The following is a 16,861-nucleotide window of genomic DNA, read 5'->3' as shown; positions in this document are numbered from 1 at the left end:
AACATAAACATTTCATCAGCAAAGAAAACGTTTATGAAGTGATGGAACAAAAAGAGATGAACAGTGAAGCAATGAAGGGTAAAGAGCAGAGTATAATGAGCGGAGGGGCAGAAATGGAAAGGGAGGAAAGAGAGAGAACAGAGGGCAGAGAAACAAGGGAGGAGATCAGCAAAGCAGTTTCAGATGGTTTCCATGTGTCGACGAGTGGAGCTGAGCTGGCTCCAGGCGGGTGTGGTTGGACATTAATGAGAAAAGTACTGGTGGTAATGGAGGAGGCACATGAATGAGGTGCAGGGTGGTGAAGGGGAGGAAGAAAGAAGGTGAGAGAAGGAGAAAGTAAAAGGCAGAGAGTGAGCAAAGTGTGGTAAAGCTAAAAGGACGGAGAAAGTGAAGTAGGAAAAAAAGGTGTGGGGGGGGGGGGGGGGGGGGGGGCAAGAGGAGGGAAAGGAAAGGAAGCAAGTAGAGAAAAAAAAGCTGTGAGTAAAGGAGCCTGAAGGGTAGGCTCCATATGTGCCAAATAAACAGTTGAGCACATATGGTAAACCACACACGTACTGTAAAATACAGATGTACAAATGCACACATTGATGGCGAGCTGTGGGATGGTGCGAGAGAAGAGGTGGAGGAAACCGTGCAGCAGGTTTCAGGCAGTGAGGGAATAAGAAATATTTTGGCGTACATCCACGCAGTTAATAAGTTTCCAGAGTTTGACCAGTAATTGCAGCGAAAACAGCTGAGTTTCCTCCTCACTCTCCTACAAAGTGAGAAAAACTGCCAGTATATCACCCAACTCCTACCTGTGTCTGCTGCGGGATGTTCAGAAAGTTGTTGTCCCGTGATCCGATGCCGACAAACCTGTTGGGAGCTGTGGCGCCTGGCGTGGAGTATGCTACGGAAACAGAAGGAGGACAAAAAATCATCAGTGCCAACTAAACAGCTAGCACTGCAACCTCTCATGGAGTCTTAACTGGAAAGGTGCAAATTCTGGGAAGTAAATGTGTACACTCATTTTATGAAAGTACAGTGAAGAAAGGTGTTCTACTTTCATGACTGTAAGCTAAACCGAATGTAGCTACCTGCTGGTTTAGCTTAGCATAGCATTAAAACTGACCATAGGCTGGATAAAATGCGATGAATGTAGCCACGGTGACACCACTTACTTATTGGGTTGTAAAGCACTCTTTTAAATCTCCAACAATATCTTTTTGTCTGCTCCCATGTTGTTGTTGTTGTTTTTTTAGAAACAAGTGACCACACACGGCTGAGCATAGAGTGCTAGCTTATCAGCTAATGCTAGCAAGAACGCCTTGGCTAGCAAGCGGCACCCATTAATATTACAATTTCTCTCAGCAGAATTGATTATACAGACAGCAGGCCAAAATATTTGTTAGATTGATCCACTAAAATTCTCCAAAAGGCAACAACACCTCAAACACCGTGTGAGAGATTCCTCTACCAGAATTATAGAAAGTAGCCAGAAATACAGCCATAGCCCACTCTCTCGACATTCATCTGACAATCAGAGGGCCACACTATCTGTTTAATTCTTAATGACTTTTAAAAAGAGTACAATTCACTCTTCATTTAATAATTATAAAATAAAGACAGGACCCATTTTTTTCAAGGAACATGGACGTCTATGGGTTTAGCTTGTTTTTGGAGTCAGTCGTTTTCTGGCACTTTAGTGTTGACTTTATTATGCGTTTTTGTTTGTTTGATCTCTGCAGGTTGATACTTGACTAAATAGCTAGCACAATCCAAAGTTAGCAAAACCACAAAACATAGTCATACCTGTTTAAAACCGAGATTCTAAATTAAGCAAACTGACGTTACCTTCATGTGATTGAGCGATTTAAATCTTTTAAACTTTTTCTCTTCTAACTTTGGCAAAAAAGCAAATCATTGTAAATGGTCATTGCTTCAACATAAGATGGCATATATTAAACCTAATAGATTTTGGGAAACAGGCGCTTGCTTCTACCGAAAGTACAGCTATACATCATTGAGGTCATTAAGACCCCATGGAAATCTGGCATGCAAACTCAGATCTCCCCGGGTGATTAAGGCTACTTGATAAACTTCGTTGGAAGCGATTATGCACACTGAAATTCTGACACTGAGGAGTCAGGGACATTTAAAACCCAGTGGCATCAACGTCTCTGACAAATTTAGGGCAGTTTGAGGTACCCTACGGACTCCAGAATCTGAATCTCACTGAGGCATTCAGAGATGTAGTGTGTAGACTTGTGCATATGTGTGTCTGTTTGAGTGGAGGAAAGGGAGGACAAGAATGAGAGACAGGAAGGAAGATAGATATACATCCATGTGTTTCTAAGAATTGGAATAACATAGATAAGACATAGAAGACTTTGAGACGCTGACTGGGGGTAAAACAAAAACACTATATTTGAAGGAGAGCTAAAAACAAACAAAAAAAGTGCTCCATCCAGTGCCCCTCCTACCACAGGTGAGAGAATGTACTGTATGACTGACAACAATTTAAATGCACACCCTGTTCTTGCTCTCTAACAACTACCATGCAACAAAAAGAAGCTAAAGTGAAAGAGGTACCGCTAAGTTATTCCATAAGGTGTCCCAATCTCTACTGGAATGTTTTTGGAGTCCATATAAATTAACTGCCCTAAATTTGTGCCCTTTCATAAGCAACAGGAAGTTAAAAATAAAAATCTTCTTACGAGGTTTAGCGATGTGCCCAGAGAAGGAAGAAAAGAGGATTTAGAAGTAGAAGAAGTGGAGCGGTGATGTAGCTTTCTCACACCAGGCCACACAAAATGGGTTCAACATGTAGAGCCCCTGAAACTCATGGGACCTAATACAGAACCCTGATGAATGCCACCCAAGTCCATAATGAAGACTACTTTGAGCCAAACCTTTGATGGCCTTGATCTACTCTATGCTCCACAGTATATTCTGTGCTTGCTGCTATTGCCTTCCACGGGGCTAGGGAGATGCGATGCTGGATACACAATGATGGGGCGAAGTTGGAGGAAGAACACTGACAAAGGTCCTTTGCCTGGAGAGGGTTGGGATTTTCTGATTTGTTTTTTTATATTTCTTTTTTTTGGTGTTGGTTTGGTTTTGAGAACGGTCTCTGCGGGGTCACTTACACGGAGATGCGGGCGAGGAGAGTCCGCCGTCAGGGGGCGTGCTGTTGGGTTTAGAGTCGGGCATGGGAAGGGGCACTGGGCGGGCCACTGGGGGAGGTGGAGGCAGCAAGAAGGAGCCTGGCATTTTGCTCTGGCCGCTCCCGTTTGGCTGCAGACAACACAAATAGGGTCAGGAGGGCGACATGCGACAATCCGCAGACACGGAATGAAAACAGGACGCAGCTTGGGAGGCCAGGTCCAAAAAAATATCCATGACGGCGGGAGGAGGAGTGGGAGGGGGGGAGCGATGGTGGAAGGAGGAAGAGGAGGAGGGTGGGAAACAACAACCAAAGGAATGATGTATGTGGACGGCATCTTTCATGAAGGTGTGAAAAATAATAATCACCACAGGGTTTGAAAGGAGTAGGAGTTGGAGCTAAAGGTGAGAGGTTCCACAGGGGTGGTCCGTGTCGGGTGGAGGAGGGGTGGAGGAGGGAAGTGAGCGAACTGTTTGACTGGGTTCGTCCAGAAGATGGCAAGAAATCAAAACCATGGAAGGATACTCTTCTACACAAGCACAACACCACCATCAACAGCAGCACCAAACAACCAAAACTTCAACTAAAATCAGAACGGCTAAATGAAAACAGAAACACGATGACACAACACAGGGCGGGTATGCTTGACTTGAAGTGTGCCGTGACTGAGTCATTCTCGTGCTGATGGTTATAATTTCTGAGGGGTTGGGTGGAGCAGAAGAAAGAAATAAAAAGAGGAGGAGGGGGAACGTCAGGGTCTGAAAGAGGAAACGGCAAAATGACATCGACAAGACAGTACAAAGATTTGTAGACCAGCTGAGTAAACGGATGTGACGTGTGCTGTATTTGTGTCGCCGTGGGTATATTTCCCTATAATGTAGGTGGACACGTCGTCAAAGAAGCTCCTTGTTTATTCAAAGTAATAGTATAATGGTTCATTCATGATTTCAAATAGTTACAGTTGAACTAGTTTTTAGACTTTTAAATATGTCATTAGATTCCAATGAGGTACGATCAAGATGTGCAATTACAACAAAATTTCCAAATTAAGACAAAAAGAAAGAGATTTGTATACGTCTATTCAAGCTGCTCAAATTCTCACCTATAAATCTATTAAACAAGTAAACTCCAAGCACCAAAATGACAGATGAAGGATTAAAACTAAAACAAGCACTATTCTTGAATATGTATCACATCTGTCAGTCACATGATCCGAGAAAACAAACAAAAAAACAACAAAACCTCAGGGATAACGTGCATACCTCTCACTTGGTGAACCTGACATCATGTTACGTTATAATTAACTGAGAAAGACGAGCCACAAACACACATTTCATTATGCACACTGCTTCCGTGTGCTGCACTGTTTCACTAACATACGGTGGTCCCTCGCTATAACGCGGTTCAGCTTTCGCGGTCTCGCTGTTTCACGGATTTTTTTGTGTGCAATCTTTTTTTTTTTTTTTTTAGAGCGCATTGTGTCCTGCATCCTGATTGGCTGCAGACCATTGTCAATCAATCTCGTGCCGTGTCTCCTGCACAGTACAGAACGCGTTCAGCTTGTCAAATTTACATAAATCTTCGATTGCTAGCAGTGTGACTCTGAAGTGCTGCATGTTTGTAAGTTTTCTCCCCAACAAACACAACAATGTCAAATAAGCGTTTTAATCGCCTAATTTGTCTTGTAATCGGAAGGTTGCCGGTTCGAGCCCCGGCTTGGACAGTCTCGGTCGTTGTGTCCTTGGGCAAGACACTTCACCCGTTGCCTGCTGGTAAATGGCCTGCATTTGTGTATATATATATATATATATATATATATATGTATATATATATGTATATATATATATATATAGTGCTTTACTCAGTCCCTAAGGACCCCAAAGCGCTTTTTGGGGGCCTGGTGGCGCCAGTGTCCGGCAGCCTCGCCTCTGTCAGTGCGCCCCAGGGTGGCTGTGGCTACAATGTAGCTGCCATCACCAGTGTGTGAATAGGTGGATGAGTGGATGTGTAAAGCGCTTTGGGGTCCTTAGGGACTAGTAAAGCGCTATACAAATACAGGCCATTTACCATTTTGCACCATCAAAGGCAACCACGGGTGTCTTTGGTTTCATTCTATAATACTGGACTTGTTTCTCTACGACGGTTTGAGTTTAAACAAGAGAGAAAAGTGTGAAAATGTTGTCTTTCTGAGAAAAGAGTATAAAGTGTGTAGTGAGGGGTTTTACAGCCTTAAACATCTATAATAATTGTAAAAAATAAAAAAATAAAATTGGCTACTTTCATTTTTAGAACGTAACTTCCGCGATAAACGAGGGACCACTGTATTTAAATTTTCCATGCTGGCAGTCTTTATGTCTCCATGTATTGGGCGTCACACAGTATTCTGTCATACTGCTGTAATAACGGTGCAAGATAAGAGTTTGATAGTCATGTTTACTTTCATTGGTGGCGGCTCTTACCTGCCCAGCGGCCTGCCCTGAGCCATCGGCACAGACAAACTGCACAAATTCCTTCAGGGGATCCTGTCCAGGGTGGTGGTGATAGCGGATGGTTGGGTGGGTGAAGTAGGGGCTAGACTGCTGGATGATGGAGGGAGACGGGAAGTGCAGGGCCGAGGCAGAAGCACGGGGGCTCCCTGTAAACACAGACGTTTGGTATTAGAGGAAACACGAGCAGAGGAAGAGCGGGACACGAACCGCTGAGTTTCTAAACATTCTTACAGATGGGAGAGATGAACTGAGCAACCACCAAGTGATAGCAAGAATATCACATCGCAACTGGAAACAATAAAACTGAAATCTGGTTTTAAGATGAAAGGAACTCGGTTTTTCTAGGAGAAGCTAATTAATAGGTATTGTATGCATTGCTTATTTTTTATGACTCCTCCAGTAAACCCTTACAGCTTTATTGAAGAAATTTATATGAAACGCTGCATCCAGATGAACACAATGAACTTTTCGGAAAGAGATTTATACACACATACATTCACATCTGAACACTCACTGAGACAATGTAACAATTTAGGGCAACGGCGTTCAGCCTGCACACACTTCTACATGGGCACAAATTCAGCAGATAAAAGCGCTGCATTTTGAAATCAGATCCAAAAAGCCTGTTAAAAACCACAAAGAGATCATTGAGTGGTGTCTTATATTAGCCTGTCTTAATGCCTGCGCTCCTGTGTGCTGTTTTTCAGGGTGTGATTCACTGGCGTTGATGCATTTTGGCATTTACATACTAAAGCCTTTTTTATCTGACACATTTTGTTTCTAAGACAGAATTAATCTGTAAATACTCTCTAAATCTGAGTTAATATTTTTTCTGCTAAATGGCTTGTGAGCTTTATATCTGTGTATGTGCACGACAGGTGCGGAGATGCAAAATATAACTGCATTCTGTGGCTAATAAGCTTACAAAAACAAAAAACATTCTGTTTTTCACCAAAGAAAATAGTGAAACTCACACCAAACAGATGAATATATGTCTGAGGTGCGAAAGGGGAGCAGTTGGTTGAGCCCGACCGCACCAAGCACAAAGCCCTCTCTGTCAGACTTATATCCATTACTAAATCTCCTTGTTTTGTATTAGTAGCCTGTTCTCTTAGCTGTGCCAGTTTAACACCCACCCATCCCATACAGGCCCCCCAGCTGCCCACATTGGGCTGCCAATGCTCTTTAGTGCTTGCATCTTATACATTGTGTGTGAGTGCACTTCATAAGGGTGCCAACCCTGCTGCATTACCCCCCAGACAAGGGCCTATGCTTCAGGGCCCAGCAGCACCTTGCTTCCATGCCAGGCTGCCTGCTCCCAAGTGAAGCCGTCTCCCTGCTCCTATAGTCGCATACTAATCCCATTAGACACTGGGTGAAGGCCAAATGCTGGGGGTATGGGAGTATGGATGGGGTGGTGGTGGTGGCCCCTTCATACTTTCACCTTCTTTTGATTCCCATCATATTTCCCTTTGAACTGCCAAAGCCCAACTTCACTGATACCACCTGACACGTCACAGAGGTATTAAGAATATTAAGATATTAAAATATTGCTAAATAAATTCATTATAATCCTTCTTATACAGTTGAACTATCAGTGTTTGCTTAGTTTCTAACGGTGCTATGCTAATATCCAGGGAGAAGCTGGACATTTAAACCAAATGGTCACTACTTGAAGGCTAATGTTTATCACTTAACCTCAGCTGTTTTAAAACGTTTCCTTTACAATACTTTCAGCTAATGGTGGAAACAATTTATTCGTTTCTTTTAGATAACAGATACAGATTTTTGTAGGTATTCCACTCATTATTGCACTACTTTAGCAAACTATTTTACAACGTCAGCCAACTATACCAGTGCTGTCTTTATTACTTTCAGCTAGCTGTGTAAGAATTTATCTGTCATTTCAGAAACATGTGTTTAGCTTTGTTTAATTTTTTAACATTTAGAAATGATTTTGAGCTCTTCCAGCGTTTTAGACATTCCTCTAAGTGTTTCAAATACTTTTTTAATTGTACATCCAAACTGTCTGTTGCATACATTATAATTTGCTTGGTTCATCTGCTAACAAGCACATAGTCCTTCAATACAAACACAGTTTTTTTTATATAGGGAATTTGCATAAACAGTGGAACCATGGCTGACGTGGCTAAAGGGAGAGCCTCCATGAAAGCCACCCTTTAGCACCATTGCTGCTATGAACAGCTGGCCCCTGCATGCTCCTTATTCCCACTTTCAATCCTTTAAATCTCTTGGATCTTGTCTTTTACGTAGAATAACAACAACGCTGATGATGTGGTAACCACTTTCAAACTAGCATGGCAGCATTCCCAGCGTGCACACTGCCACAGTTTGTATAAAAAAAAACAAATCCCAAAGTGTGTAACTTAGAACCTCTGGCCACCGCAAGGATGGGATATTGTATACATGTGTGCACGATGGTGTGAACACTAACAGTGCATGTATGTGTGTGTGGAGACTGGGTTTGCTGTAGTCACATCTCAAAAGGTTCTGTCAACAAGCGCTGAGTAGGGTTTAATGACATGGCGGTCAACCTCACATCTGCTCAGTGACTAAAAGATCCTTTGATGTAGCGCAAGCACAAGGGTAATTATCTCCAGTGAGCTTTGTGAATTTAGAAAAGTACATAAAAAAGAGAAAGTCTCTAATTTGATCTGCACTGTACTGGTAAAAAATTATGATTTTTGTATTTATATTTGGAAGCTCTTTAGCTCCACGTGTAAATAAAGTGGCAGGGTTTAAAGATTCATCTGGTACACAGTAGCTCAGACTCAAAACATCACTTTGTGACCGTGCTACGTCTTAACCTGGACTTCCCAAACTGGAAAGGGAAGCAAATCAATAGGAATCTCAAGAAAAAAAACCCCATAACGTGACTAGTTGACTAATTAAAGGTCATGAAGCAAAAATGATTTGAATGAATGATTTCCTTCAAGTTCCTGTCTGGACTGATACATATTCACTACTGTTGCCACTAAGTATCAGTGTGACCGTGCAGCTTGCAGATTTAGATATTGTTACAAATTGTTACAAACCAACAGCGAGTTTGGGGTCTGAGACCACGGCAGCTGTGTAGTTGGCGTCATTACTGTCAGACATTTTGGAGCATTGAAAGGAAACTTTTAAGACCAACAAGTAGAAGCTGAGATAGTGACTTTTAGTTTGTACTAATGAGGGAAGCTCTAGACCCCATAACTCAACAGCGTCTTTCAGCGACCACTTCAGACCTCTTCAAGTGTAATTCTGACTTTCTGGTAAAAAAGCGTTCAGCCAGGATGAGATAACCCGGTCGGCCCGTTATGAAGTCATCAAGGCCTTTTTGCCCAACGAGTCAAACTTGTTTCAGAGCTAGAAAATAAAAATGCAACAATTCTTCTTCTACAGCTCTTGGACTGTACTAGGGCAGCTTTGCATCTTTTACAGTTTTAAATAATGCTTTTTTCTTTTTTGCTGAGCCTGGTCGTAGCCTAGTTGACCTGCCTTCATTCGCCCCTTGATTGGCTGCCGGGAGGCTTGAACAACGAATAGGTGAGGTTGCTTTGCTCACAGCCAAAGCTGTGACATCACGCAGAGCCAAGAGTTACGTGGTATTAAGAACAGCCTGAAGCCTTTCGGCTCACAGGGATTAGTCGTGCGTACACTTACCTCATTCATGAAATTTTGTCCATGTTTATTGTGAGAAAATCTGAATTTGAACCCCCAAAAAGCAAACAAACAAACAAAAATCCTAACAATAGCTTGTTTATTCATTACTCATTTCCACTTGTGGTCCTGAGACTGGTTTGCCATCCAGGAGTCTTAAAATGAATACTGGGAGTGGACTTGTTAGGACAAAGTTGATCTGACAGAACAGGTTGCAATATCCAGAGGCAATCTACAGAAAAGTACGACTAACAGCCATCCACCACCAGACAGAACTAGAGAAGCCACACACCACACCCAGAAACCCTGCAAGCTCCATCACCGGCAAGACCTGCACCCCACGAGGTCGGAGGAGGCAGAAGAGGACGACCCATAGAGTTACCTGCCAGCTTCCCAGCCACTCCCATCTCCCAAAGACAACGCCCCCAGCTCTAAACCACAGAGGGGTAGGGTGGGGGTGGGGGCACTGAAAAAGTGAGAAGTGGGTAGGAGGAGATGGTGAGGAGGGGGAGAGGAAGGGGTTGGGGCGATCAGGGGGGGATCGGGAGCTGGGTTGGTCTCACCTGGTCTCACTCCCGCCAGCATTGGCAGTGGGTGGTGGGTGAACGCCATGCGGGGGGACCTCGTCTGGGAGGACAGGGCGCTGAAATCGAATTTCCCCGGCTTCTTAAGTGAACCAGGCGACGAGAGTCCTGGCAAAAAGGGGATCAACAAGATGGCAGAACAGAGACGAGGTTTTAATCAAACATGGCTCCTTTTCTTACTTTGACTCTACTCAAAAAAAAGAAAAAGAAATTTATCAGACTTTGTCAGATTTGATTACAAGAATCAAATGATTATGATCGACTGAAATCAATGGATTGATCGACTGATTCATTCATTGATTTGTTTGATTGGCTTAACATACAGATGGGTCCTCACAACCTGTCTATTCTGCGTCTGTACAGTCGGCGGGCTGTACCGCGTCTGTCTGATCGAAGGGGAGGGGGGCTGAGGGCGGGGTCCGGCGAGAGGCCATGTTTCGAAGCAGCGGGGGTTCAGAGCAAAGGGAGGTGACGGGAGAGGGGAAGGGGTGGGTCGGGGGTCAGGTCGAGAGGCTGGGGGCACAGCGTCAGGGCAGAGGAGAGCTGGGAAATGCAACAGCAGTTCAACTATGGTCACCACTGAGTGTATGAACAACACAGCAATCGCCCTACTCACTGTAACCACTGAAATCTAATCAAACGGTCTCCTTTGTGAGGCGCAAACGACTCGACTAATCCCACACGACAACGCTCTCAGAGCCCGGTGTAGCTACAGTCAGGAACGCAGTCAACAAACATGCCAACCAACCTACTTGCTGCACTTGTCAGGACGCCTCTTTAGAATGAATGGGATTGTGGATGGCCTCATATCTGGGGCAGACTGTGCTTTCGATTCGATGCCAGCATGAGCTGTGCAACTACATATAGCTGCAGACGAGCATGCCAAAACATACATCAATGGATCCTCTGATGCAGTGCCCTTCTGCATATCTGACTGTCAGGTATTTTATGTTACTGACTTATAGTATTTCATAAAGACGTGCTTGAACTTATACACACACACACGCACACACAAGCTGTTCAGGCTGGGTGGTAAGCACCGGGCGAACTGCCAGTAAAGGCTAGATGGGAGAGCTGTAGAAAGATGGAAGAAGTTAAGCAGGAGCGGTGACGGCATGGCCGGCACACACACAAACATATTAAAGTGTCCCCCCTTGTCTATAAATGTCGGCCGAGGCTAAAAGCCTGCATGAAATATCCCTCAGTTTGGCAAAAAGGGGCACACAAAGTATAGGCCCAGCTCACCAGCGGACCAGAAACATGGCCAAAAGTGTGAGAGCTACAGATAAAAGAAGCTCTCTTCTGTGATCAAGGCCTTGTGTGGTGGGTGCTGAGGGAATTTATTTTGATGTATGGTAATCCAAAGGCACAATTTAGACTTTCTGGGTTTGAGGAACGGTGCCAAATGGTGTATTTGACCTCTGCGTGGAACCGCAACGTTGAATATAAGCTGAAATAAACCTCTGGAAAGAAACAAATCCATAAAACAGAGAATAATGAGGAAGTTAAAGTACAGAAAAGTACATCAGCATGGACACACAGACCTCATTACTTTTCTCTGGAACATGCGGAGCTTGTGTTTTGCTTCACATTTGGTTGAAAGAATAGAGCGATAAACAACCTTGGCGAGAAGGACGCCCGTAAACTACTAAACGACACAATATTCACACATATAAAACAAACACACTCGAATAAAGACGTGGATAATTTCAACGTGGCCCGAGAGATGTGGAAATAGATTTTACGAGCTGAGCTTATAAAGTCTAACACAGCAGATTTCTAAACAGCTTTTTCTTAAACGCTAAACTGGGAAATGTTTTATCACTATTTAGCCACAATGCTCACGGTGCAGCTGTGCTTGTGTGGGCACCTATAAGCACAGAAAACGGTGGGCGCTGGCACTTATGCTCAGATAGGCACGTCACGTGACTTCACGAGTAGGTGGGAGGAGCGGACACGGCGAGGAGGGTGAGATGCACTTTATTCACCGAAATATCATCCATCTGGTGAGGCTTTCTTGGGGGCATCTTACAACCAATTTACAGCTACTACAGTAAAGCTGCAATCTACTGTTAACAGACTGGAATAATCAGCCAGAACTTTCAAATCACTGGCAAGTGGAGTGAGTAACATTTATAATGCCATTAAAATGTAATATTATGCTGGAAATTTGGGATGATGTCATCCATGTGGCTGTTACTTTGACATGCATTACCCACCTCGACCCACCCTGTCCCTCATGATGACTACTGTACTCCCTGCTGGCAGGCAGCATGCCTGACAAACTCCTCACGAATGGCTCAAGAAACGTAAGAGCTCAAATTTTCAAGCCTCCAAAGTCTTAAAATTGTAATATGACAGAGCATCACATGACCCAATGAGGTCCCCTGTCCATACCCCAACAGGTCAGAGCTGTTTGGCATGTTAGGCAGATGGTTTTAGTTTTAAGGAGTAGTACGTAAGGATGTACCCAATGATAAGCTCAAGAGACGTGCAGAATCAATTAGGCTCTGGAGTATCTCTGAAGGAGTCGAGACCACAGATACGGCTCCATTTTTAGATTTTTTTATTTGAGGGTTTAAATTGTAATAAAACACTATTTGGGAGTATCAGGGATGTCACTGTCGTAGCACTGTGAGCATGTGTCTTTTTTATTTCACGCATTAAATGAGCAGCTGCGTAGGATTTCTTGCAGCAGGAACCTGAAAGCAGCTGACCACCACAAACAGCAGCGCTTCTGTTTCGATGTAATTTTCATTTTTATTATCCTTAAAGGACATGATATGCCTAATTTTGACTAATACTTGTGAAAATGTGGGCATGTTTATGTAGATGCAAGTATAAATGATAGTTTCAGCAGGGCTCTGTCTCGTCACAGGTTATCTGCAGCCGTCTTCAGCTGAACAGGGATGACCTCTGCAGATCAGCTCTAGTCTTTCTCTGGTTCTGCATCAGTTTAGCTAATTTTATAAAATGAATTTGTAACTTCTGAGTTCTTCAACTTTCTCCACACACACACACACACACACACATTATTTAAATGGCGTTAAAGCCACAGAGACTGAATGTAAACATGCTGTGTCTTCAACGCGTCCCTGCAGCAAAGCCTGTTTGGCTGCAGCTCCTCTGTTGGACGTATAGGCAGGACTCTGTGCTGCCACATCCCAACTTTAATTACAACCAGCTTATTATGCACAAACAGCCTTAAATTATACATATTGTTTTTAGTCTCTGTGATATTCCCTAATTAGTCGCTATCTTGCTGAAATATCTATCTATGCGGCTTCTCAGTGAGGAGCAGCAAATGAGGCCCAGATGCCCAATGAAAGCTTTGTCTGATAAAGCTAACAGAAGTTACTCTGATCTCTCTCTTAATCTGTGTGTGAGAGAGCGCGTGTGTGTCTGCACATATGCACGCACGCACACATACACAGTTGTTTGTTCCACGTTATTTCTGTGTCCTGCTCCTGGCACACTGCGCTAACAGACTGGCAGCCAATTGCTCCCATGACCCTGTAGTCTTGCCATGCTAACAAGCTGGCGACCACACAAACCCCCTAACTGTCACAGAACTGGTCCACTAGCGTGTGCGCGCGCACAACAGAGAGATCTCGTGCACTCCTCGTCCAGGTTAGCGAGGAACAACGGTGTATATCAGCAGAGCAAAGCACCACGCGCAACATTACCGCAACATTAGCGCAACATTAGCGCTCGTATACACTAAGATAATGCGCATGGGGCAGCGCAAGGACACCTCCGCAAGACAGCCACACACATGACGATTTAATGCCCAGATAATTAGCTCGTAATCTCTGTCAAAATCACAAATACACGGGAAACCCACCCCCCCCTTCCCTCACTGAAAAGCTGATAGTGGGCTTTCCCACCACTGAGCAGCAGCAGCAAGCAGGCAGAAGGAGAGAGCGGAGCTGAGCGGGAGACAGCGGACTTAATGATGAATTACATGATCACCTGCTATGCCTCAGAGCTTTTCATTCAGGTAGAGAATCACCTTCTGAGCACGCAGAGGCGGAGACTTCCCCCCTCCCCCTGTCCTCCGCCCCTCTTCTCCTCTCCACATCTCTCACTCCCAACACCACCACCACCATCACCAGAACAGATGTCTGCTGTAACCCAGTAGCTCCCTTCGCTGTAGACACATGGAGGCGCCATCTGGACCGGAACGCCGCTCCTCTCCAGATTGGGGAGTGTGCTTATGTGTGTGTGAATGTAAATCAGAGAAGGCGCTTAAATTTAGTTTTCTGTGCGCGTACGCACGTGTCTGCATGTCATTTGTAAACGTGCGCGTTAGTGAGTAAGCATGTCTCGGAGACAGAAGGCGCCGTGTGCGTTGATGACACACCTGAGTGCCTTTAGTCTTGTTTGTTTGGGTCGTATGTTGTTTTTCCTGCGCTGTCTTTCAGAGACGGTTGAGTCAGGCCTACAGCAGGTGGGACGCCGCTCAACAGCTCTGTCTAAACAACCGCAGGACGAAGCAGCAAACCCCCATTCACACACCCCGCTCCTCCTTCTTTGTGTCTTTCAGCGCTCGCTCCGGGCTCAACAACAAAATTACAACACCCAAGGCGCTTAGCTGAACGCCGCTGACAAACTCATACCACCTCGCAAACTCTGTTTGCAGTCTCGTGGTTCTTCGGATATGATAATGCACCTAATTGCATATGTAGACTACGGTTTACATCAGTACATTCAGACATGTTCTCAATGCCACAGAGACGTCTGTATCCTCCATCACATTTCTTTCACAGATTTACATCTTTAAGGCAGACAGGCGGAAGATGTTATGGAGCTACTGGGCTACCAAAAGGCTTTGGTGAACCCACAATGGACAACAGCAGACATCTGGTAGAAACACAACCCCACCCAGCAGCAGCATAGCCAGAGAACAGGACACAAACAGAGGGATGAAGAGAAGAGAGGGACAAATGAAAAATCACGCAGATTCGCTCTGAGAGCTCACAGATTTGAAGAAAGGACAGAAAGAGATGAACACAAGCTGAGGGTGGTGTGAGCGGAGGTAGAGCATGTATACATGAACACAGTATAATGTTTAATGTTGTTCTAACCATGGTAAGGAAACTGCACTCCATCGCTCTCATGCTTAATCTTCCTCTCCTGCACACTGGCCAAATGGTGCTGCACTGAAAGGCCAAACAGGGGAGAAGGGAAGAGTTAACAATGGAAGAGGGGAGGAGAGAAAAAGAGACATCGAAAGAGATGGAAAGAATGAGAGAGAGAGAAACAGGGCTGGTTAAATAATAGGCAATAGGGGATTTTAATGTTATAGAGTGCAGCAAGTGTCTATAAAATAGTTACATCATTACTGCTGGCAGTATTAAAATGGCAGCATGTGAGTGGGAGGGACGGAGGATACAGGAAAATTTAGCAATTTAACAAAATCCCCAAAGCCAAATACGACACCCCAGAGATATATATTAAGTCTATTGAAAATACGTTTGACGTGATCGCCGTCATGATGGTTAACAGTGCGGTTACCTAAAGAGTGAGTGGCTATGACCTCAACATGTGAATGGGTGGTTGGAGTAGTGCAGCGTTTGGTGTAACTTTTAGGTGTCTGGAGAAAAATCGAAAACTAAAAATTCAACATTTTGGGAAATAAGCAAAATACTGATGGATGATAAAATTGGTAGCCTTCAAGTCAGCATTGAAGCAGCCAGCTCATGGTTAGCTTAATGTTGTCTAAGCTATCCATAATCACAAACCAAGAACATATATAAACGTGTAACATAACTGATGCCTACTTCTGAGTTTTATGTAATAAATAATGCAAAAGTTTTGGGCTGTTCACATTTATAAGTGAGCCTAGTAAAGTGACACTAAAGCCTGATGCATTATAATTATTATTAGCTAAGAAACATTAATATTCAGGCACTTGAAGAAAATCTTCTTAATGTACAATTTCCCTCTTTAAACTCTCAAAATAAACATCTGCCTTCGTCACAGAGAGAGTATAAAAGTATCCACAGTCTGACTTTAGTTCCTAATAACAACTATTCAATCTTTTACACCCAGGAAGAGGTTTTAGAGGTCCTGAAGCGTGAGTATTAAAAAACAGAAGAAGAAAAAAACTTCAAAGTAGAAAAAAGTAAATTTTGGAGGGTTGTTCATTAGTTTTGTTTTTAATTATGACTTTAGTGAACTTTGTTGGAATACGAATGATCCTAACATTTTTACATGGCAGATGAGAGGGTGTAAATAGATAAAAGAACAGCTAGCTCGGCTCTAGTCAATCAACAGCTCTGAGATTCACAAATGAATATAAAAAAACAAAAACATAGAGAAGAGCAATTCGCCCTTATGGCCCTTTACAAGCCAGTTAGCCAATCACAAAACAAAGAATGGTTAAAGGTTAAACAAACAAACATTTATTCTCATTTAATAACCTCGAGATAAACTGGAGCAAAAAACACAATGGTGTCACGTGACATTAGCCCATTAGTCACATGACCAATTAATGACAGCCAATTGTCCAAATTCATGGGCTGCATCCTCCTGAGGACCCGCCTTCGCGGTCTACGTGGGCCGGAAGTAAACGGCCGTGAAATTGGACGGTCTAGCCTTCTGATTAGCGTCAGCGCTGTCTCGGTGGAGTTTAATAAACTCGTCCGTCTGCTCCTTGCTATCTAACATATAACAGGACACTGGAGTAAACTCTCGACCGTCTCACACTTCTGTTTAATCAGTTTTCTGTTTGACGTTTAGTCAGCTGTGTAAAAACCAAGGAGGAACCCACCCGGGGGATTAATAAAGTTTTATCTAATCTAATCTAATAACTTTAATCTCAGCCAAACCGATTTACTCACGAACAAATAAAACACTGAAAAAGCCCAACAATAACATTTTTAGGTTGTCTAAGTGACTTATATATCACGTTTAACCTGAGCAGCGAAACTCCGCGGTGATCTGAAAATGATGTGCCGGGAGTTGTGTCGTTCTCG

At 43.8% G+C, this 16,861-nt stretch overlaps 1 protein-coding gene across 16 annotated transcripts in view; it reads right to left on the bottom strand.

Moving 5' to 3' along the window:
- The window catches only part of nfixb (nuclear factor I/Xb), a 140,657-nt gene that overhangs the window by 2,818 nt on the left and 120,978 nt on the right, over window positions 1-16,861 (bottom strand). For 8 of the 16 annotated variants that reach the window (XM_087837265.1, XM_087837267.1, XM_087837270.1 and 5 more), the window contains 5 exons: window positions 14,969-15,043; window positions 9,861-9,989; window positions 5,605-5,780; window positions 3,129-3,276; window positions 798-889 (listed from right to left, as the gene is read on the bottom strand). In XM_087837265.1, coding sequence (XP_087693391.1) covers window positions 798-889; window positions 3,129-3,276; window positions 5,605-5,780; window positions 9,861-9,989; window positions 14,969-15,043 — 620 coding nt within the window. The remainder of the gene's footprint in view (window positions 1-797; window positions 890-3,128; window positions 3,277-5,604; window positions 5,781-9,860; window positions 9,990-14,968; window positions 15,044-16,861) is intronic. The other 8 variants (XM_087837276.1, XM_087837278.1, XM_087837274.1 and 5 more) reach the window with 5 other exon arrangements.

The sequence above is a fragment of the Neolamprologus brichardi genome, unplaced genomic scaffold (genome assembly GCF_056152115.1).
Source record: "Neolamprologus brichardi isolate AB-2024 unplaced genomic scaffold, ASM5615211v1 NODE_ptg000031l+_length_7269946_cov_1, whole genome shotgun sequence".
In the NCBI taxonomy this organism is placed as follows: Eukaryota; Metazoa; Chordata; class Actinopteri; order Cichliformes; family Cichlidae; genus Neolamprologus; species Neolamprologus brichardi.
The sequence above is the reverse complement of the archived record's forward strand: the minus strand, read 5'-3'. Positions and strand labels throughout refer to the sequence as shown.